At 44.6% G+C, this 24594-nt stretch overlaps 1 protein-coding gene across 1 annotated transcript in view; it reads right to left on the bottom strand.

Annotated features, from left to right (window-relative positions):
- LOC139253950 (lactase/phlorizin hydrolase-like) overlaps positions 1-21405 on the bottom strand; it is a 118221-nt gene extending 96816 nt beyond the window's left edge. Inside the window, exons 1-2 of the mRNA XM_070873607.1 lie at positions 20745-21405; positions 2974-3059 (exon numbers count right to left, since the gene is read on the bottom strand). Coding sequence (XP_070729708.1) covers positions 2974-3059; positions 20745-21405 — 747 coding nt within the window. The remainder of the gene's footprint in view (positions 1-2973; positions 3060-20744) is intronic.
- Positions 21406-24594: the final 3189 nt, after the last annotated feature.

Raw genomic sequence — 24594 nt, 5'->3', positions numbered from 1 at the left:
TGGGTATCATTCTGGTAAACCTATGCTGCACTTCTTCCAAGGCAATATATCCTTCCTAAGGTGTGGTGCCCAGAACTGCTCTCAGTACTCCAGGAGTGCAGCTTAACTGGGAAAGGTAGCATGGTGGTTATATTTCTGGACCCCTGAACGAACAATCTGGAGACATGAGTTCAAATTCCACCATGGCAACTGTAGAAATTTAAGTTCAGTTAATTAAATAAATCTGGAATATAAAAAAGCTAGTATCAGTAATGGTGAATATGAAATTACTGGATTGTTGTAAAAACCCATCTGGTTCAATAATGTCCTTTAGGAAAGGAAATCTGCCATCCTTCCTTGGCCTGGCCTACATGTGACCCACAGCAATGTGGTTGACTCTTAACTGCCCTCTGAAATGGCCAAGGAAGCCACTCAGTTGTATCAAACCGCTACGGCAAAGTCACTGTGGGAGTACCTTCACCACACAGACTGCGGCAGTTCAGGAAGGCAGTTCAGCACCTCCTTCTCAAGAGCAATTAGGGATGGGCAATAAATGCCGGCCTTGCCAACGACACCCATATGAATCCCACGAATGAATTTTTTTGAAGTGTGGTCTAACCAGTGTTTTGTATAGCTGCAACATAATCTCTACTCCCTTGAATTCTATTCCTCTAGATATAAAGGCCAGCATTCCATTAGCTTTTAAATTATTTTCTGTACCTGTTGTTGACATTTTAATAATCTATGTTCCTGGACCCCCAAGTCTCTTTCGAGATCCATTGTTTTTAGCTTTTAACCATTTAAAAAGTATCCTGTTCTATCCTTTTTAGGTCCAAAGTGGATGACCTCACATTTGCCTACATTGAAATCCATTTGCCACAGTTTTGCCCATTCACTGTCGCTATCCCTTTGTAATTTTATGCTTTCATCTACGCTGCCTATAATGCCACCTATCTTTGTGTCATCGGCAAATTTGGATATATTACTTTCTATGCCATCATCTATGTCATTAATAAATACTGTGAATAGTTGAGGCTCAAAACAGATCCCCGTGGGACACCACTAGTCACGTCCTGCCAATTTGAGTACTTACCCATTACTGCCTGTTTCCTGCTGCTCAGCCAATTTCCTAACTAGGTCAATCATTTGCCCTCAATTCCGTGGGCTTCTACCTTAGTTAACTGTCAAATGCCTTCTGGACGTCCATATAAATAAGATCCATAGACATTCCCCTGTCCACTACTTTAGTCACCTCCTCAAAAAATTCAATCAGGTTTGTCAGGCATGGCCTACCTTTCACAAGTTCATGCTGGCTCTCTCTGATCAACTGAAAATTTCCGAGGTGTTCTATCACCCTATCCTTAATTATAGACTCGAGCAATTTCCCTACAACAGATGGTTGTGAAAGGCATTATATAAATGCAAGTTCTTTCTTTTTCAAGACAAGATTCTGCTGAAAATTATGTTGCACACATTCAGAACTTCTGGATTAATTAAAAGATGATTTTGTTTATACAGGTTGAACCTCCCTGGCCTGTTCTGGATAAGGAATGTTTCCGGACAAGGGGTGGTCGCGGTAAATTGCATGGTACAGGTACTGAGCAAGGGGATATTGGAGCTGGCTGGCTTGGGGCTGGGAGTGCGGCAGAGAGAAATGGGGGGGAGGGGTGGATCGTGGGGTCAGGCCAGCGATTGTGGGAATCGGCAGCGATGAAGGACTTCAATTTGTTCATGCCTAGTTCTGCGCATGCGCCACCTGGTGGCCGGGAATGGTTCTGGACTAGGGGTGGTTCCGGATAAGGGAGTTCTGGATAAGGGAGGTTCAACCTGTATTATCTTCACTGTAGGTGTACACAAAATGTGATATCATAAATTGTGAAAACATTATTGTGTTGCGAAAATGGCATGTCACTAGTGTTTAATGATATAATCATGATACAAATAGCTACCTTAGTTCTTGTCTCCTTTCCATTCATCAACAAAGAATGTGCATGTTGTGTGTCAGAAGATGAGGACGAGCGAGGGCAATACTATCCTGACATTATCAGATGCCGCCAAGTCCTTGGAAAAATTCAACGGCCCTTTACAGTGCACACAGGGAGCAGCATGATGGCCTGGCCCAGCAGTCTGAGCGGCCCCCAGCCTGTGAGCACCATCGGAGCAGGCCGGGGAGCAGAAGGTGCATCGTGGCGGCTTAGCCCAGCAGTCTGAGCAGCCCCCGGCCCGCGAGCACCATCGGAGCAGGCCGGGGAGCGGAAGCAGCAGCCTGGCGGCATACCACTCTCAGGAGCAGCACGTGCTGGAGCAGGAGAGCAACGGCAGTGAGAGTGACGTCACCAAGATCCAGGTCGGTGATTGGAGCTTGGGCCGGTACTGAAGGAGCGGCGAGGTCAGGGTGAAGTTGCGGCGAGAGATTGTAGAGGGACGTGATCGGGGCCCAGGAGAGGTGAGAGTTCGGGGCCCAGCAGAGGCGAGGGCCCAGGGGCAGCATGGGCCAGCCCACACTGGGATATGTGTGCGCACTAGGTCCGTGCAGCAGAGCTGGTCTCCAGTCGTCTTGGTTAATCCTTGCCACTGGACCAAGACCTAGCTCTGTCAAGCCCATGTGGTGGCTGATGTGCAACGGCCACCACATGTTAAAAAAATCCAAGCGGAGGCATCTTCCACCCTTCAAGATTTAGTTCGGACTTGGAAATTTAGGTCCATCATTGAAACACCTGTGAACTTTTTGACGTGGAAGCAAGTCATCCTCGATTCGAGGGACTGCCTATGATGATGATGCATGTTGCTGCTATGTTTTGTGCTTTCTTTCAATATTGGTCTTGAAATGATACCATGTCAAAATTAGCATTCTTGTTCTAATCTTCACACTGTAATTTCAAGTCCACTATTATTCATTGTGAACAGAAAGGCATTAATAAATGGATGGTAATATAGATAGTTTTTTGTAGATGCAGCTAGTAAGACAGTAAGCTTTAAAGTTTGACAATTCACCTCATTGATAACTTGCTGAACTGCCTGGAACATAACCTCTGTAGAAATCATGTCGTTAATGTTCAAAACAATAGACAATCTTCCTCCTGTAAACAAAAATAACAATGATGAACCTGGATTGAATTCTGAAGGATTTTACATTAGTTTCCACTTTATCATGCAGAAATTTTCACAAGATCAAGGGCCTTGAAATCAGAGTTGTCAATTCATGATTAAAGGCGCAATGGTAGGATTATTGCATGAACTCATGTCATCTGGTTTCTAAGTACCCGGTAAAGTCTTGACCATGTACAATTTAATTCCTGACTATTTTAACCTGGTCTGGTCCCATTGTCAGCTTGTTTCCAGGTATTCATGTTGAAAATGGGCAAGGGTAGACCTCTTACGTTTTAACTGCAGATATTTCAAATCTGTATGAAATAAAATACAGGAATATCCCTATTTTTTCACAATCTGGATTTCACTTGCGTTAAGAATCTAAAATGGTTAAATCACAGTAAATTACCCTCTTAAATTTCATTTGTTCTATGTGTTTATTAGATTGTGTACTTTTAATCATTGTGAACTAAGGTTGTAAACAAGTATTGTGGTGCTTACGCTGTAAACACTGAAAATGTGTTCAAAGTATGTTTACCTTTCATTAACATTCATGGGGTCTTCTTGAAGATCCCTCAGAGTACAAATGATTGTAAACACATATTAGTTAGTTCTAACATTTCACTATCTCTCCCCTTATTCATAATGTATATATTTGAAAAATAAATACAAGAATGTGCAATACTATCATATGTTGCTTTGATCACAATGGATTGGCAGTCTTGTATTCAAAGGAATTAATAGCATAAAACTGTAGCATCTCTCTGTAACGGTTGTTGGTGTCAGTTCATAAGGATAGAACTCCAAGAGTATCTGGGTTTTGCATTCCATGTTCAACACTCTACCTAAAGGACACAGGTTTAGACCGCGTTCTCTTTCCCAATGGACAAAAGAATGCTAATCGGTTAATGCTAAATGACTGTTTCATCCTAAAAAACTATAAACAAATCTATAGAAGTACCTGGCTATTTTAAAATCCTATTTGCATTACGTATCCTATCGAGCATTTTTATGTTTCTTTGTGGAATTTATTTGCAAACAAATTTGATTAACTATTTTAGTCTTTACAAAACTAGTTTAGACAATTATAACAGTGACTACACTTCAAAAGTACTCCATTACCTGTAAAGCGCTTTGAGAGATCTGGTGGTCGTGAAAGGCACTATATAAATCCAAGTCTTTCTTTCTGTCTTTTGTTAGTGTGCACATTTTCCCTTTTTGAAGAGACTGAATACATAATAGGAACCCAATACAACTTCCGGTAAGCAATTTACCACGAACGGAGTTAATTGTTAGGGCGACATGGTGAAAAGTGAAAGTCACAGACTTCAGATTTTAGGCGATATGGTCCATTTATGAAAACTGTAGTCGGGCTACTTGAATGCAGAAGTTTAATATAATTGGACAAAACTCAAATTATAACAATGAATTCTGGAGACAGTGTAATCTTTTGATGTCCCATAATTTTGTGTTCAGTCATGATGAGCCATCATAAGTTAGCAATTGTTTTAGCCCTGGAAAATATTGTAGGTAAAGATGTATTTTGCACCAGTTGTAGCTTTTGCACATTGTGAAATTACAACTTTAGTCCCTATTTAATTAATAGTGCTGCTTCCCTCCTCTATTGTCACGTGAATGTGAATGCTGTAACGTGTACCATCTATAGATATATACTGCTAGTATGTGTGACTGGCATTTAGATGTTAATAAAATGCAACTATTAAATCAATCCAGAATTTTACTGAGTGTATGAAAGTCTCTGTGGCTGATCTGCAAACATCTCCCAAGCAAAAATAAATTAGAAATCTTGTTGGCTACAATTGTACACTTGATACACAAGGAAAAATGGTGAAATACCGTGATGAATGGGAAAACCTGTACATGGAACAAAATTGCTGTTAGACAGATCTTGCTTGTATCAGTCTGCACACCTTTAATCAACTGTAAAACAAAACTTTTAGTCACTCCTGGGTCATGGAAGGTTTCAGGGATTTCATATTATTGAGCTCTCTAATAAGTTATCATACTTTTGAGTTGTTGACTTTAGACTTTGATCAAAAAAGGACAGCAATTATATATGCGTGACCATAATCACGAGAAGGATTAGTTATTGAACAACCTTTCACAAGATAAGATAAATATGGATAAGGAAGGTCATTTGGCCCATCTTAGTTCTTCCAGAATGACGATATACTCTTGCATCTATCTTTTCCTTACATGATTCCAGGGGTTTCAACTGATTTCAAAATGTCATTCCTTGATCATTCTTTGTGAAGAATTTCTGGACATTGTAGTGTCAGCTTGGCTCAGTTGGCAGTACTCTTGCCTGAAAATGTTGTAGGTTCAAGCCCCACTCTAGAATTTGAGTATTTAATCTAGGCTGACACTCCAGTGCAGTACTGAGGAAGTGCTGCATTGTTGATAGTGCTGCTCTTCGGATAAGATGTTAAACAGAATTCCTATCTGCTGTTCAGCTGGACATAACAGTTCCTACTATTTCAAGAAGACCGGTGAGCTCTCTTAGTCACCATTCGTCCCGCAATGACCACCTGATTATTCATTTATTTGCTACTTGTGGAACCTTGCTGTAAAAGACTTGCATTTATATAGCAGCTTTCACAATCTCAGGACGTCCAAAAGCACTTTACAGCCAATGAATACTCACTGTTTTAATATATGCATATTGGTTGCCACATTTGCCAACTTAAAAACAGTGACCAGAAGTCAAAGTAAATTTATTGGCTGTGAAATACTTAAGAATGCCCCAAGGACTTACAACGTGCTATATAAATTCAAGCTCTTTCGATCACTCCTATGTTTACACTTATGTCCCCTTGTCCCAATGTAGTTCTGAGTGATTATTTCCATGGCGTTTTTGATTACCTCTGTGCATGCACACCCATTTGGTACTGCGCACGCACACTCAATACGAGGAATACGGAAGTGAGACCTGTCGAACCACGTTGCCGAGCCTGGAGCCTGCTGCCAGCCTCACCTGCTGCTGGTGCCAAAGCATGAGCCTGGAAATCTTGCCTTGCGGGAATTTTTAAATATTGGACTTGTCTGGAGTTGGTATTATAATCGTGTACTTTTTTTGTGATAATACTGATATAATCCACAACAATAAAATGGCAAACATGTAGAGCAGTGTAACAGTTTGTGAAGATTAAATAAGAGCCCATAGGATCGTGAGCAAAGTGGCAAGTTAGTTCTAAAATTGGCTCAGAGGCAGGAAGCAAAGGGTAATGGTTGATGGGTTTTTTTGTGACTAGAAAGCTGTTTCCAGTGGGGGTCTGCAGGGCTCAGTACTAGAACCCTGGCTTTTTGTGGTATATATCAATGATATAGACTTGAATATAGAGGGTATGATTAAGAAGTTTGCAGATGATATTAAAATCGGCTGTGTGGTTGATAATAAAGAAGAAAGCTGTAGACTGCAGGAACATATCAATGAACTGGTCAGGTGGGCAGAATAGAGGCAAATGGAATTCAATCCTGAGAAGTGTGAGATAATGCATTTGGATGGGCTAACAAGGCAAGGGAATACATTAAATGGTAGGACACTGAGAAGTGTAGAGGAACAAAGGAACCTTGGAGTGCAGGTCCACAGATCCCTGAAGATAGCAGGCCAGGTAAATAAGGTGGTTAAGAAGGCATACGGAATACTTGCCTTTATTAGCCGAGGCATAGAATACAAGAACAAGGAGGTTATGCTTGAACTGTATAAAGCATTAGTTCGGCCATAGCTAGAGTACTGAGTGCAGTTCTGGTCACTACATTACTGGAAAGATGTGATTGCATTAGAGAGGGTACAGAGGAGATTACGAGGATATTGCCTGGACTGGAGAATTTTAGTTATGAGGAAAGATTGGATAAGCTGGGTTTGTTTTCTTTGGAACAGAGGAGACTGAGGGGAGACCTTATTGCAGTGTATAAAATTATGAGGGGCCTAGATAGAGTAGATAGTAAGGACTTATTTCCCTTAGCAGAGAGGTCAACAATCAGGGAGCATAGATTTAAAGTAATTGGTAGGAGGTTTAGAGGGGATTTGAGGGGGAATTTTTTCACCCAGAGGGTGGTGGGGTCTGGAACTCACTGCCTGAAAGGGTGTTAGAGGCAGAAACACTCACCACATTTAAAAAGTACTTGGATATGCACTTGAAGTGCCGTAACCTACAAGGCTACGTACCAAGAACTGGAAAGTGGGATTAGGCTGGATAGCTTTGTTGGCTGACACGGACACAATGGGCCAAAATGGCCACCTTCCATGTTGTAAATTGCTATGATTCCATGAAGAGGATTATGTAATTAGCAAATAATCTTCAACTGATCGGTGAACCTCCATAGATTATCACATTACTCATATCCTACAATTTAGCCATTTGGTAGTGTTATAATTACATGCAATTATAGCTGAGATGCAACTTAATTCATATGTACCAACTACACTAAATATGGTTAGATTGCACTACTGTTATGAATAGATGTATTGAACTTATTCCAAATTAAACTTTTAGATTACGGTGTTACTGATAAATCTAAGTCATTAAACGGAGTATTAAGCATGATACTTACAATGGAAATGTGTCTATTGGTACTATTTTAGTGCACGCCAATCTGTTTGTACCGCAACAAGTTAATATACTTGAACAAATATATTTTTAGCGTTTCGAACCTACAAATCAAGATATTCTAATAAGATATTTGCACATTCAATTCAAGTATAAAGTATCCCATTTCAATGTAAGATACCACTTCAATTTGTGTATTTGAAGGAAGGAAGATGCCCTTGGCAAACTAGCACAGACAGAGCCCACCCCCACATGATCCGTTCATTCAGAATTAAGGAATCCTCGCCCCACCGGAACTGCGCACACACACTTGATATTGTGGCAGCTGCGGCCTCAACCGGCTCCCTTTGGAAAAAGCCTCGGGGGAGGGGTGGGGGGGGGTGGCGGGGTGGCAGTGTAAGAAATCGTGGATTGGAAGAAATAACTTGAGACACAAAAAGCCTCATCAGACTGGTGTTAGAATTAAAGGATTCATTCCATGGTACAATAGCTAAAACTACTTGAACAGCGTGAACATAAATAACTGATAACAGGCAGCCACAAAACATCTGAAGGCCAAGAATGGCATGTCTGACTCCAAGCATAGGAGGATGTAAAGAGGAGGGTTTCACCCCAGAGTTGAGTCAAACAACCCAACATATCATAGGTTAAATGGTCCTGCCAATATCCTACACCAGGCCTACCCCTAAAAATAGAATAAAAGAAAGGCCCAGAAGGCGTTTCAGGGCAGACGGTGAAGATAAGAACATAAGAACATAAGAAATAGGAGTAGGCCATACAGCCCCTCGAGCCTGCTCCGTCATTCAATAAGATCAGGGCACAGCAGGGAGTCCGGGGCCCAGCGTCGGCGGCAGTCGGGAGCAGCGTCGAGGAGGTGCGTGGAGAGGCCTATAAAAGGCGTGACTTGTGCAGCTACAGGGAGAAGGCAAAAAAGAAGTAGAAAGAAATCAAAAGGTGACGTCACAGCCAAGAGGGTAAGTGATTGGCTGGTGATTGGTGAGTAGTTTTTATTTTTTCTCTTCTATATCAGTGAGTAACTTTTAACATTGTTGTTGCCAATTTAAGTGTATCTAAGGGTTAAGTCATGGCAGGAGAGCTCGGTCGGGTGTTATGCTCCTCCTGTACCATGTGGGAACTCAGGGACGACAACAGTGTCCCTGACGACGATATCTGCAGGAAGTGTATCCACCTCAAGCTCCTGACGGTCCGCGTTGCGGAGTTGGAGCTGAGGGTGGATTCACTCTGGAGCATCCACGATGCTGAAAATGACGTGAGTATCACGTGTAGCGAGTTGGTCGTACCGCAGGGAAAGGGTCCACAGCCAGATAGGGAATGGAAGACCAACAGGAAGAGCAGTGCAAGGAAGGTAGTGCAGGAGTCCCATGTGGTCATCCCCCTGCAAAACAGATACACTGCTTTGGGTACTGTTGAGGGGGATGACTCATCAGGGGAGGGCAGCAGCAGCCAAGTTCATGGCACCGTGGCTGGCTCTGCTGCACAGGACGGCAGGAAAAAGAGTGGGAGAGCAATAGTGATTGGGGATTCAATGGTGAGGGGAATAGATAGGCGTTTCTGCGGCCGCAACCGAGACTCCAGGATGGTATGTTGCCTCCCTGGTGCAAGGGTCAAGGATGTCTCGGAGCGGGTGCAGGACATTCTAAAAAGGGAGGGAGAACAGCCAGTTGTCGTGGTGCACATTGGTACCAACGACATAGGTAAAAAAAGGGATGAGGTCCTACGAAAAGAATTTAAGGAGCTAGGAGCTAAATTAAAAAGTAGGACCTCAAAAGTAGTAATCTCGGGATTGCTACCAGTGCCACGTGATAGTCAGAGTAGGAATCGCAGGATAGCGCAGATGAATACGTGGCTTGAGCAGTGGTGCAGCAGGGAGGGATTCAAATTCCTGGGGCATTGGAACCGGTTCTGGGGGAGGTGGGACCAGTACAAACCGGACGGTCTGCACCTGGGCAGGACCGGAACCAATGTCCTAGGGGGAGTGTTTGCTAGTGCTGTTGGGGAGGATTTAAACTAATATGGCAGGGGGATGGGAACCAATGCAGGGAGACAGAGGGAAACAAAAAGGAGGCAAAAGCAAAAGACAGAAAGGAGATGAGGAAAAGTGGAGGGCAGAGAAACCCAAGGCAAAGAACAAAAAGGGCCACTGTACAGCAAAATTCTAAAAGGACAAAGGGTGTTAAAAAAACAAGCCTGAAGGCTTTGTGTCTTAATGCAAGGAGTATCCGCAATAAGGTGGATGAATTAACTGTGCAAATAGATGTTAACAAATATGATGTGATTGGGATTACGGAGATGTGGCTCCAGGATGATCAGGGCTGGGAACTCAACATCCAGGGGTATTCAACATTCAGGAAAGATAGAATAAAAGGAAAAGGAGGTGGGGTAGCATTGCTGGTTAAGGAGCAAATTAAGGCAATAGTTCGGAAGGACATTAGCTTGGATGATGTGGAATCTATCTGGGTAGAGCTGCAGAATACCAAAGGGCAAAAAACGTTAGTGGGAGTTGTGTACAGACCTCCAAACAGTAGTAGTGATGTTGGGGAGGGCATCAAACATGAAATTAGGGGTGCGTGCAATAAAGGTGCAGCAGTTATAATGGGTGACTTTAATATGCACATAGATTGGGCCAGCCAAACTGGAAGCAATACGGTGGAGGAGGATTTCCTGGAGTGCATAAGGGATGGTTTTTTAGACCAATATGTCGAGGAACCAAGTAGGGGGGAGGCCATCTTAGACTGGGTGTTGTGTAATGAGAGAGGATTAATTAGCAATCTCGTTGTGCGAGGCCCCTTGGGGAAGAGTGACCATAATATGGTGGAATTCTGCATTAGGATGGAGAATGAAACAGTTAATTCAGAGACCATGGTCCAGAACTTAAAGAAGGGTAACTTTGAAGGTATGAGGAGTGAATTGGCTAGGATAGATTGGCGAATGATACTTAAAGGGTTGACTGTGGATGGGCAATGGCAGACATTTAGAGACCGCATGGATGAATTACAACAATTGTACATTCCTGTCTGGCGTAAAAATAAAAAAGGGAAGGTGGCTCAACCGTGGCTATCAAGCGAAATCAGGGATAGCATTAAAGCCAAGGAATCGGCATACAAATTGGTCAGAAATAGCAGCGAACCCGGGGACTGGGAGAAATTTAGAACTCAGCAGAGGAGGACAAAGGGTTTGATTAGCGCAGGGAAAATGGAGTACGAGAAGAAGCTTGCAGGGAACATTAAGACGGATTGCAAAAGTTTCTATAGATGTGTAAAGAGAAAAAGGTTAGTAAAGACAAACGTAGGTCCCCTGCAGTCAGAATCAGGGGAAGTCATAATGGGGAACAAAGAAATGGCGGACCAATTGAACAAGTACTTTGGTTCGGTATTCACTGAGGAGGACACAAACAAACTTCTGGATATAAAAGGGTTCGGAGGGTCTAGTAAGGAGGAGGAACTGAGGGAAATCCTTATTAGTCGGGAAATTGTGTTGGGGAAATTGATGGGATTGAAGGCCAATAAATCCCCAGGGCCTGATGGACTGCATCCCAGAGTACTTAAGGAGCTGGCCTTGGAAATAGCGGATGCATTGACAGTCATTTTCCAACATTCCATTGACTCTGGATCAGTTCCTATCGAGTGGAGGGTAGCCAATGTAACCCCACTTTTTAAAAAAGGAGGGAGAGAGAAAGCAGGGAATTATAGACCAGTCAGCCTGACCTCAGTAGTGGGTAAAATGATGGAATCAATTATTAAGGATGTCATAGCAGCGCATTTGGAAAATGGTGACATGATAGGTCCAAGTCAGCATGGATTTGTGAAAGGGAGATCATGCTTGACAAATCTTCTGGAATTTTTTGAGGATGTTTCCAATAAAGTGGACAAAGGAGAACCAGTTGATGTGGTATATTTGGACTTTCAGAAGGCTTTCGACAAGGTCCCACACAGGAGATTAATGTGCAAAGTTAAAGCAAATGGGATTGGGGGTAGTGTGCTGACATGGATTGAGAACTGGTTGTCAGACAGGAAGCAAAGAGTAGGAGTAAATGGGTACTTTTCAGAATGGCAGGCAGTGACTAGTGGGGTACCGCAGGGTTCTGTGCTGGGGCCCCAGCCGTTTACACTGTACATTAATGATTTAGACGAGGGGATTAAATGTAGCATCTCCAAATTTGCGGATGACACTAAGTTGGGTGGCAGTGTGAGCTGCAAGGAGGATGCTATGAGGCTGCAGAGCGACTTGGATAGGTTAGGTGAGTGGGCAAATGCATGGCAGATGAAGTATAATGTGGATAAATGTGAGGTTATCCACTTTGGTGGTAAAAACAGAGAGACAGACTATTATCTGAATGGTGACAGATTAGGAAAAGGGGAGGTGCAAAGCGACCTGGGTGTCATGGTACATCAGTCATTGAAGGTTGGCATGCAGGTACAGCAGGCGGTTAAGAAAGCAAATGGCATGTTGGCCTTCATAGCGAGGGGATTTGAGTACAGGGGCAGGGAGGTGTTGCTACAATTGTACAGGGCCTTGGTGAGGCCACACCTGGAGTATTGTGTACAGTTTTGGTCTCCTAACCTGAGGAAGGACATTCTTGCTATTGAGGGAGTGCAGCGAAGGTTCACCAGACTGATTCCCGGGATGGCGGGACTGACCTATCAAGAAGATTGGATCAACTGGGCTTGTATTCACTGGAGTTCAGAAGAATGAGAGGGGACCTCATAGAAACGTTTAAAATTCTGACGGGGTTCGACAGGTTAGATGCAGGAAGAATGTTCCCAATGTTGGGGAAGTCCAGAACCAGAGGTCACAGTCTAAGGATAAGGGGGAAGCCATTTAGGACCGAGATGAGGAGGAATTTCTTCCCCCAGAGAGTGGTGAACCTGTGGAATTCTCTACCACAGAAAGTTGTTGAGGCCAATTCACTAAATATATTCAAAAAGGAGTTAGATGAAGTCCTTACTACTAGGGGAATCAAGGGGTATGGTGAGAAAGCAGGAATGGGGTACTGAAGTTGCATGTTCAGCCATGAACTCATTGAATGGCGGTGCAGGCTAGAAGGGCTGAATGGCCTACTCCTGCACCTATTTTCTATGTTTCTATGTTTCTATGATCTGATCATGGACTCAGCTCCACTTCACCGCCCGCTCCCCACAACCCCTTATCGTTTAAGAAACTGTCTATTTCTTTCTTAAATTTATTTAATGTCCCAGCTTCCACAGCTCTCTGAGGCAGCGAATTCCACAGATTTACAACCCTCTGAGAGAAGAAATTTCTCCCCATCTCTGTTGTAAATGGGCGGCCCCTTATTCTAAGATCATGCCCTCTAGTTCTGGTCTCCTCCATCAGTGGAAACATCCTCTCTGCATCCATCTTGTCAAGCACCCTCATAATCTTATATGTTTCGATAAGATCACCTCTCATTCTTCTGAATTCCAATAGGTAGAGGCCCAACATACTCAACCTTTCCTCATAAGTCAACCCCCTCATCTCCGGAATCAACCGAGTGAACCTTCTCTGAACTGCCTCCAAAGCAAGTATATCCTTTCGTAAATATGGAAACCAAAACTGTACGCAGTATTCCAGGTGTGGCCTCACCAATACCCTGTATAACTGTAGCAAGACTTCCCTGCTTTTATACTCCATCCCCTCAGCAATAAAGGCCAAGATTCCATTGGCCATTCTGATCACTTGCTGTACCTGCATACTATCCTTTCATATTTCATGCACAAGTACCCCCAATAACTGTTTGTACCACCAGCCATCTGTCTGATCGGGACTAATAACAGCTAGTCATCATGGTCGTATGTCTACTAAGTTTAAGTGTGTTGTGTTTGACTATATTTGAACTATCGGTCCCTTAATAAATTGCCTTATAACTCCTAAGAGTATCTGTGAGTTATCTGTGATCCTAAATCTTACAGGGGATAGAGAGGAGCTCGGAGGCAGGGGAGACCAGGATCCTTGGGAGAGAAGGTCAGGAGCTCGAGGGGTGGGGGTGTAGCAGGGAAAATCAGGAACTTGTTGGGGGGGCACAATGAGAATAGTGGCTATTCTCTGAACCTCCTCCAGTGCTTGAATGTCAGCTTTGTGTCTTAATGACCAGTCTGACTAGCATACTACCTATATTTTAACATGACTTCTCTGGCTTGTACTCTGCTGTTTTGGCTACAATAGTCCAGCATTTTATTTGCTCTGTTAATTTCATCTGCGATCGCTCTTCTCACTTGCATACTTTGCCCAACTCATTTTGTACTTTGAGCTTCCTTTTCAGAATTTTCCTATTTTTCTATCAGCGTAAATTTGGTCAAAATGCATTGCGCTTCTAAATCCAAGATTTGACAGAGTAGCAGGGTCCCAGGGTGTGCCGTTGATAGAGGGCAGATGTATAGTTTGATGAATGTAGGGCTGATTAAGCGGACTGCTTTGTCCCTGATATTGTTGAGTGATACCTGCCCTCCTATATGCTTCAGAGACATGGACTATGTACAGCAGGCACCTCAAAGCACTGGAGAGGTACCACCAATGCTGCCTCCGCAAGATCTTGCAAATTAATTGGCAGGATAGACGCACCAATATCAGTATTCTCGCTCAGGCCAACATCCCCAGCATCGAAGCATTGGCCATGCTCGATCAGCTCCGATGGATGGGCCACATTGTCCGCATGCCCGATACAAGACTCCCAAAACTCTACTCGGAGTTCCGACACGGCAAGAAAGCCCCAAGTGGGCAGAGGAAATAGAAACATAGAAACATAGAAACATAGAAACATAGAAAATAGGTGCAGGAGCAGGCCATTCAGCCCCTCTAGCCTGCACCGCCATTCAATGAGTTCATGGCTGAACATGCAACTTCAGTACCCCCTTCCTGCTTTCACGCCATACCCCTTGATCCCCCGAGTAGTAAGGACTTCATCTAACTCCCTTTTGAATATATTTAGTGAATTGGCCTCAACTACTTTCTGTGGTAGAGAATTCCACAGGTTCACCACTCTCTGGGTGAAGAAGTTTCTCCTTATCTCGGTCCTAAATGGCTTACCCCTTATCCTTAGACTGTGACCTCTGGTTCTGGACTTCCCCAACATTGGGAACATTCTTCCTGCATCCAACCTGTCCAAACCCGTCAGAATTTTAAACGTTTCTATGAGGTCCCCTCTCACTCTTCTGAACTCCAGTGAATACAAGCCCAGTTGATCCAGTCTTTCTTGATAGGTCAGTCCCACTATCCCGGGAATCAGTCTGGTGAATCTTCGCTGCACTCCCTCAATAGCAAGAATGTCCTTCCTCAAGTTAGGAGACCAAAACTGTACACAATACTCCAGGTGTGGCCTCACCAAGGCCCTGTACAACTGTAGCAACACCTCCCTGCCCCTGTACTCAAATCCCCTCGCTATGAAGGCCAACATGCCATTTGCTTTCTTAACCGCCTGCTGTACCTGCATGCCAACCTTCAATGACTGATGTACCATGACACCCAGGTCTCGTTGCACCTTCCCTTTTCCTAATCTGTCACCATTCAGATAATAGTCTGTCTCTCTGTTTTTACCACCAAAGTGGATAACCTCACATTTATCCACATTATACTTCATCTGCCATGCATTTGCCCACTCACCTAACCTATCCAAGTCGCTCTGCAGCCTCATAGCATCCTCCTCGCAGCTCACACTGCCACCCAACTTAGCGTCATCCGCAAATTTGGAGATACTACATTTAATCCCCTTGTCTAAATCATTAATGTACAATGTAAACAACTGGGGCCCCAGCACAGAACCCTGCGGTACCCCACTAGTCACTGCCTGCCATTCCGAAAAGTACCCATTTACTCCTACTCTTTGCTTCCTGTCTGACAACCAGTTCTCAATCCACATCAGCACACTACCCCCAATCCCATGTGCTTTAACTTTGCACATTAATCTCCTGTGTGGGACCTTGTCGAAAGCCTTCTGAAAGTCCAAATATACCACATCAACTGGTTCTCCTTTGTCCACTTTATTGGAAACATCCTCAAAAAATTCCAGAAGATTTGTCAAGCATGATCTCCCTTTCACAAATCCATGCTGACTTGGACCTATCATGTCACCATTTTCCAAATGCGCTGCTATGACATCCTTAATAATTGATTCCATCATTTTACCCACTACTGAGGTCAGGCTGACTGGTCTATAATTCCCTGCTTTCTCTCTCCCTCCTTTTTTAAAAAGTGGGGTTACATTGGCTACCCTCCACTCGATAGGAACTGATCCAGAGTCAATGGAATGTTGGAAAATGACTGTCAATGCATCCGCTATTTCCAAGGCCACCTCCTTAAGTACTCTGGGATGCAGTCCATCAGGCCCTGGGGATTTATCGGCCTTCAATCCCATCAATTTCCCCAACACAATTTCCCGACTAATAAAGATTTCCCTCAGTTCCTCCTCCTTACTAGACCCTCTGACCACTTTTATATCCGGAAGGTTGTTTGTGTCCTCCTTAGTGAATACTGAACCAAAGAACTTGTTCAATTGGTCTGCCATTTCTTTGTTCCCCGTTATGACTTCCCCTGATTCTGACTGCAGGGGACCTACGTTTGTCTTTACTAACCTTTTTCTCTTTACATACCTATAGAAACTTTTGCAATCCGCCTTAATGTTCCCTGCAAGTTTCTTCTCGTACTCCATTTTCCCTGCCCTAATCAAACCCTTTGTCCTCCTCTGCTGAGTTCTAAATTTCTCCCAGTCCCCAGGTTCGCTGCTATTTCTGGCCAATTTGTATGCCATTTCCTTTGCTTTAATACTATCCCTGATTTCCCTAGATAGCCACGGTTGAGCCACCTTCCCTTTTTTATTTTTACGCCAGACAGGAATGTACAATTGTTGTAATGCATCCATGCGGTCTCTAAATGTCTGCCATTGCCCATCCACAGTCAACCCTTTAAGTATCATTAGCCAATCTATCTTAGCCAATTCATGCCTCATACCTTCAAAGTTACCCTTCTTTAAGTTCTGGACCATGGTCTCTGAATTAACTGTTTCATTCTCTATCCTAATGCAGAATTCCACCATATTATGGTCACTCTTCCCCAAGGGGCCTCGCACAATGAGATTGCTAATTAATCCTCTCTCATTACACAACACCCAGTCTAAGATGGCCTCCCCCCTAGTTGGTTCCTCGACATATTGGTCTAGAAAACCATCCCTTATGCACTCCAGGAAATCCTCCTCCATCGTATTGCTTCCAGTTTGGCTGGCCCAATCTATGTGCATAATAAAGTCACCCATTATAACTGCTGCACCTTTATTGCATGCACTCCTAATTTCCTGTTTGAAGCCCTCCCCAACATCACTACTACTGTTTGGAGGTCTGTACACAACTCCCACTAACGATTTTTGCCCTTTAGTGTTCTGCAGCTCTACCCATATAGATTCCACATCATCCAAGCTAATGTCTTTCCTAACTATTGCATTAATCTCCTCTTTAACCAGCAATGCTACCCCACCTCCTTTTCCTTTTATTCTATCCTTCCTGAATGTTGAATACCCCTGGATGTTGAGTTCCCAGCTCTGATCATCCTGGAGCCACGTCTCCGTAATCCCAATCACATCATATTTGTTAACATCTATTTGCACAGTTAATTCATCCACCTTATTGCGGATACTCCTTGCATTAAGACACAAAGCCTTCAGGCTTGCTTTTTTAACACCCTTTGTCCTTTTAGAATTTTGCTGTACAGTGGCCCTTTTTGTTCTTTGCCTTGGGTTTCTCTGCCCTCCACTTTTCCTCATCTCCTTTCTGTCTTTTGCTTTTGCCTCATTTTTGTCTCCCTCTGTCTCCCTGCATAGGTTCCCATCCCCCTGCAATATTAGTTTGACTCCTCCCCAACAGCACTAGCAAACACTCCCCCTAGGACATTGGTTCCGGTCCTGCCCAGGTGCAGACCGTCCGGTTTGTACTGGTCCCACCTCCCCCAGAACCGGTTCCGATGCCCCAAGAATTTGAATCCCTCCCTGCTGCACCACTGCTCAAGCCATGTATTCATCTGCGCTATCCTGCGATTCCTACTCTGACTAGCACGTGGCACTGGTAGCAATCCCGAGATTACTACTTTTGAGGTCCTACTTTTTAATTTAGCTCCTAGCTCCTTAAATTCTTTTCGTAGGACCTCATCCCTTTTTTTACCTATGTCGTTGGTACCAATGTGCACCACGACAACTGGCTGTTCTCCCTCCCATTTCAGAATGTCCTGCACCCGCTCCGAGACATCCTTGACCCTTGCACCAGGGAGGCAACATACCATCCTGGAGTCTCGGTTGCGTCCGCAGAAACGCCTATCTATTCCCCTCACCATCGAATCCCCTATCACTATCGCTCTCCCACTCTTTTTCCTGCCCTCCTGTACAGCAGAGCCACCTACGGTGCCATGAACTTGGCTGCTGCTGCCCTCCCCTGATGAGTCATCCTCCCCAACAGTACCCAAAGCGGTGTATCTGTTTTGCAGGGGGATGACCACAGGGGACGCTTGCACTATCTTTCTTGCACTGCTCTTCCTGCTGGTCTTCCATTCCCTATCTGGCTGTGGACCCTTCTCCTGCGGTAAGACCAACTCACTACATGTGATACTCACGTCATTCTCAGCATCGTGGATGCTCCAGAGTGAATCCACCCTCAGCTCCAATTCCGCAACGCGGACCGTCAAGAGCTCGAGGCGGATACACTTCCCATACACGTAGCGCCCAGGGACACCGGACGTGTCCCCGAGTTCCCACATGGTACAGGAGGAGCATATCACATGGCCGAGCCCTCCTGCCATGTCTTCACCTTAGATACCCTTAAATTGGTAATAACAATGTTACAGTTCACTTACTGATATAAAAAATAAAAGAAAAGCTACTCACCAATCACCAGCCAATCACTTACCTCATTGGCTGTGACGTCACTTTTTGATTACTTTCTACTTCTATTTTGCTTTCTCTCCCGCTGTAGCTGCCTTTTGATAGGCTGCTCTCGCGTCTCACCAACTGCCGCTGGCTCTCGATCTCCCGCTGGGCTTTTGATAGACTGCTCCCGCGTCTCACCAACTGCCGCTGGCTCTCGATCTCCCGCTGGGCCTTTTATAGACTGCTCCCCTCTCACCAACTGCCGCTGGCTCTCGATCTCCCGCTGGGCCTTTTATAGACTGCTCCCCTCTCACCAACTGCCGCTGGCTCTCGATCTCCCGCTGGGCCTTTTATAGACTGCTCCCCTCTCACCAACTGCCGCAATACAGTGATTCAAGGACACCCTCAAAGCCTCCTTGAAAAAGTGCAACATCCCCACCGACACCTGGGAATCCCTGGCTCAAGACTGCCCAAAGTGGAGAAATATCTGGGAAGGCGCCGAACACCTCGAGTCTTCACAGGGAGCAACCTGAAGCCAAGCGCAAACAGCAGAAGGAATGCACGACAACCCCACCTACCTGCCCCTTCAACCACCGCCTGCCCACCTGTCACAGAGACTGTACGTCCCGCATTGGACTCATCAGTCACCCGAGAACTCATTTTTAGTGTGGAAGAACATAAGAAATAGGAATAGGAGTAGGCCATACGGCCCCTCGATCCTGCTCCGCCATTCAATAAGATCATGGCTGATCTGATCATGGACTCAGCTCCAATTCCCTGCCAGCTCCCCATAATCCCTTATCGTTTAAAAAACTCTATTTCTGTCTTAAATTTATTCAATGTCCCAGCTTCCACAGCTCTCTGAGGCAGTGAATTCCACAGATTTACAACCCTCTGAGAGAAGAAATTTCTCCTCATCTCTGTTTTAAATGGGCGGCCCCTTATTCTAAGATCATGCCCTCTAGTTCTAGTCTCCCCCATCAATGGAAACATCCTCTCTGCATCCACCTTGTCAAGCCCCCTCATAATCGTATACGTTTCGATAAGATCACCTCATTCTTCTGAATTCCAATGAGTAGAGGCCGAACCTACTCAACCTTTCCTCATAAGTCAACCCCCTCATTCCCGGAATCAACCTAGTGAACCTTCTCTGAACTGCCTCCAAAGCAAGTTTAGTTTCCATATTCGTAAATATGGAAACCAAAACTGCACGCAGTATTCCAGGCGTGGCCTCACCAATACCCTGTATAGCTGTAGCAAGGCTTCCCTGCTTTTATACTCCAAACCCTTTGCAATAAAGGCCAAGATACCATTGGCCTTTCTGATCACTTACTATCCTTTTGTGTTTCATGCACAAGTACCCCCAGGTCCCACTGTATTGCGGCACTTTGCAATCTTTCTCCATTTAAATAATAACTTGCTCTTTGATTTTTTTCTGCCAAAGTGCATGACCTCACACTTTCCAACATTATACTCCATCTGCCAAATTTTTGCCCACTCACTTAGCCCGTCTATTTTTTGTGTCCTCCTCACACATTGCTTTTCCTCCCATCTTTGTATCGTCAGCAAACTTGGCTACGTTTCACTCAGCACCTTCTTCCAAGTCGTTAATATAGATTGTAAATAGTTGGGGTCCCAGCACTGACCCCTGCGGCACCCCACTAGTTACTGGTTGCAAACCAGAGAATGAACCATTTATCCCGACTCTGTTCTCTGTTAGTTAGCCAATCCTCTCTCCATGCTAATATATTACCCCCATCTTTTATCTTGTGTAGTAACCTTTTACGTGGCACCTTGTCAAATGCCTTCTGGAAGTCCAAATACACCACGTCCACTGGTTCCCCTTTATCCACCCTGTACATTACATCCTCAAAGAATTCCAACAAATTTGTCAAACATGACTTTCCCTTCATAAATCCATGTTGACTCTGCCTGACCGAATTTTGCTTTTCCAAATGTCCTGCTACTGCTTCTTTAATAATGGACTCCAACATTTTCCCAACCACAGATGTTAGGCTAACTGGTCTATAGTTTCCTGCCTTTTGTCTGTCTCCTTTTTTAAATAGGTGCGTTACATTTGCAGTTTTCCAATCTGCTGGTCATCCTTGGTTCTGAGGGGCTGCCTGCCTAAGAAGTTGTTGAGCTTGATTTTAATTGCACTCAAATTCCGTATCTATAAGCAAGTAAAATGACTAATTGAAAGCTTACCTTCTACACATTATCTATTTCCTGCAGCAAGAAAACCTTACCTTTGGATGCCATCTCATTGTGATACATTTTGTAAGCCTTTTCATGGGCAAGCATTATATTCTTGATTGCTGAAGATCTTGTGTTCTGTAGCTTCTTGTGTTTAGATTTTATTATCTCAGAAGGATCATCAAATGTTATCCAGGTTTCAACTTTTTCTCCAAAAGCTGCAAAAGCAAACCGCGCGTAGTCCACAAATAAATCAATCAGGGCCTCATTCTCCCAGTCATCGTACTTCCCAATCAGCCCTTGAGGGATGTCACTGTCGTGTAGAATAATCACAGGCTTGAGATTTGCAATTATTAATTCATTTAGGAGATTTGAATAGCATTTTATTTGGTTATGATCCATCTTCTCAGGTGTACCTTCAGGCAAAATACTCATCCAGGGAAGGATTACTTTGTAATGAGAAACTCCTTTCCGATGCAGAGTTTGAAGATGATCTTTTAGATGCCTTGGAAGAGGGTCCTGGCAAAGGGAGTGTGCCTCTTCTTCCATGCTGAAGTTGATCTGCTGGCGTTTATCTTCATCTTTTGCTAAAGTTTTCACCAGAACTTTTGTTAAGGGACCAGCAATGACCATAAAATCAGATGGTAATTTTATTTCTGTACCAGACAAACTTATAAAAAATAAAACAAAGAAAATATTGCTGTGCAGTTCCATTTTGCAGATCTAATGTGAAGAGCAATGGTAAGATCTTTATATAATAAATAGCTGTATCTAAGTTAGTTATTTTACTACTGATAAGCCATTACAGGACCGCCAATCTAAATTACATTGCTTACAACATTCACCAAGTAATAAAATTAGAGGTCATAATTCTTAGGAAAGTACCTCAACTGCAGCTAAATTTTAAAACAATGAACAAATTTTTTTTTTTCCAATATTCTCTCCTGAAGGCAGTGATTCACACTGGGGCATTGCCCTATCGATTTTGGTTTGTGTCCAATACTTCACAATAGAGACCATTCTTCATGTGTGAGCCTTGATAGTAATTAACAGACCATTTAAATGTGTGTTTGTGTGAGTGGGGCGGCATCAAATCCAACCTGATATTGTACCTCAACTGGCCTCCACACCTTCCAGTTTAGATTGCTGCACAGTGATCAGAAGTGGGAAGCAAGCGTTATGGCCCAAAAACTGGACTATGGTGGTGGTCACTTTCTTAAGAGAGACTTGTATTTATATAGCGCCTTTCATGGACTCTCTTGGACACAAGTACAAAGAACTCCTATTGCATCCTTGATTTATATCAATTCATTGGCCAGAGTGGGAATGAAATCTGAGACTTTATACAATGTGCTGTATTTAACAAATCCATTTACGAGAGCTCAAAAATGTTGAAATATTTCACACTTACACTGTCTGATATACAGCCTAATAATCCTGTTACGTGTTAGCTGTGGCTCAGTGGATAGCACACTCGCCTGAGTTGGAAGGTTGTGGGTTCAAGTCCCTCTCCAGGGACTGAAGCACATAAATTTAGACTGACACTCCAGTGCAGTGCTGAGGGAATGCTGCACTGCATAGGTGCCGTCTTTCGGATGAAGCGTTAAACCGAGGCCCCAACTGCACTCTCAGGTGGACGTAAAAGATACCATGGCACCATTCGAAGAGCAGGGAAGCTATCCCCGGTGTCCTGGCCAATATTTATCCCTCAATCAACGTAACAAAAACAGATTATCTGGTCCTTATCACATTGCTGCTTGTGGGAGTTTGCTGTGTGCAAGTTGGCTGCCGTGTTTCCCACATTACAAGACTGACCACACTCCAAAAGTACATCATTGGCTGTAAAGTGCTTTGAGACATCCGGTGGTCACGAAAGGCGCTATATAAATACAAGTCTCTCTTAAGAAAGTGACCACCACCATAGTCCAGTTTTTGGGCCATTCTTCCATCTCATCTAAATTGGGTTGCAGAAATTTGTTCTCCACATTCCTCAACTTGCACAAATTTGAGACTAAAATGATGCAAAACTGGAACCAGCTAACAAAGGAGAAAGCCTTGTAGGGAGAGGGAAGTGATATTGGAGAACAAAAAAAAAATTGTAAGATGTGAGGAAAGAAGCTAACAGCTGGAAGCAAGGTAGTAGAGGGATGTTGATCTAGATTTGAAAGGGGCCAAGGACAGTTTCAAGTCTCAATCTTCTGGGCCCTTCCCCCAAATGGCTGCTAGACCCTGTTCATCCTTTCCCACTAATGCAAATCTCAGCAACCACTAAACCTTTCAGATTATGCCCCACCCCCATATTCAAGGGCTGCCCACAATGCTGATACTTGGCACAACACTTTTGTTCTTACAAAACCTTCAACTCACCGTGCGTAGTGTCACGGAAGATCTATTATAAAATAAGGACGCCTTTATTTGTACTGCCAACATGCTCCACCCTTTGTTTCTGTTTGTTTCCCTTGGAGGATAAGCCACACCCTGATGTTTCACAGGAATGTGTGACTGGAACCGCCCATCTCAAGATCTCACTGACTTTGCTAATTGTAACTCGGTCCACTTTGACTTCCTGAAGCGACAGAGGACAGAGCTCCCCAGAAGACAGCAAAGGCCAGACAAAGTCCTGTACCCCAGTCCAAGTACAACCCTCCCCCAGCCAAAATGCCTTACATAAGCACATAAGAATTAGGAACAGGAGTAGGCCATCTAGCCCCTCGAGCCTGCTCCGCCATTCAACAAGATTATGGCTGATCTGGCCGTGGACTCAGCTCCACTTACCTGCCCGCCCGCTCCCCATAACCCTTAATTCCCTTATTGGTTAAAAATCTATCTATCTGTGATTTGAATACATTCAATGAGCTAGCCTCAACTGCTTCCTTGGGCAGAGAATTCCACAGATTCACAACCCTCTGGGAGAAGAAATTCCTTCTCAACTCGGTTTTAAATTGGCTCCCCCGTATTTTGAGGCTGTGCTCCCTAGTTCTAGTCTCCCCGACCAGTGGAAACAACCTCTCTGCCTCTATCTTGTCTATCCCTTTCATTATTTTAAATGTTTCTATAAGATCACCCCTCATCCTTCTGAACTCCAACGAGTAAAGACCCAGTCTACTCAATCTATCATCATAAGGTAACCCCCTCATCTCCGGAATCAGCCTAGTGAATCGTCTCTGTACCCCCTCCAAAGCTAGTATATCCTTCCTTCCCCAGCCAAAATGCCATATCCCAGTCCAAGTACTTCCCTCCCCCAGCCAAAATGCCATACCCCAGTCCAAGTGCATGCCTCCCCCAACCAAAGTGCTTTACCCCAGCGCAAGTGCATCCTCTCCCCCCCCATCCTCACCCCAGGGTACGGATTGTTAACAGGTTTATTGGGCATGAAGTGTTGTGGCTGCTGGATATCATTCACTCCAACGATATCTCTTGTAGGGGGTTAGAAGAACGTGATCGTCATCCAAGTTCCCTCTCTCCCCTCTGATTTCTCTCCCCCACCCACCCCCCCCACCACCTGTGTCTCTCTCCCTCTCTCTCCTCCAGCCTCAGTCTCTCTCTCTTCCCCCCCCCCCAGCCTCTCTCTTCCCCCCCCAGCCTCTCTCTCTTCCCCCCCCCAGCCTCTCTCTTCCCCCCCCCCCAGCCTCTCTCTCTTCCCCCCCCCCCCAGCCTCTCTCTCTTCCCCCCCCCCCAGCCTCTCTCTCTCTCTTCTCCCCCCCTCCCAGCCTCTCTCTCTTCTCCCCCCCCTCCCAGCCTCGCTCTCTTCCCCCCTCTCCCAGCCTCGCTCTCTTCCCCCCTCTCCCAGCCTCGCTCTCTTCCCCCCCCTCCCCATCCTCGCTCTCTCTCCCCTCCCCAGCCTCTCATTCTCTCTCCCCTCCGCAGCCTCACACTCTCTCTCCCCTCCCCTCCCAGCCTCTC

Source organism: Pristiophorus japonicus, chromosome 3, assembly GCF_044704955.1.
Source record: "Pristiophorus japonicus isolate sPriJap1 chromosome 3, sPriJap1.hap1, whole genome shotgun sequence".
NCBI classification, from domain to species: Eukaryota; Metazoa; Chordata; class Chondrichthyes; family Pristiophoridae; genus Pristiophorus; species Pristiophorus japonicus.
This window is presented reverse-complemented; position numbering and strand designations above follow the sequence as displayed.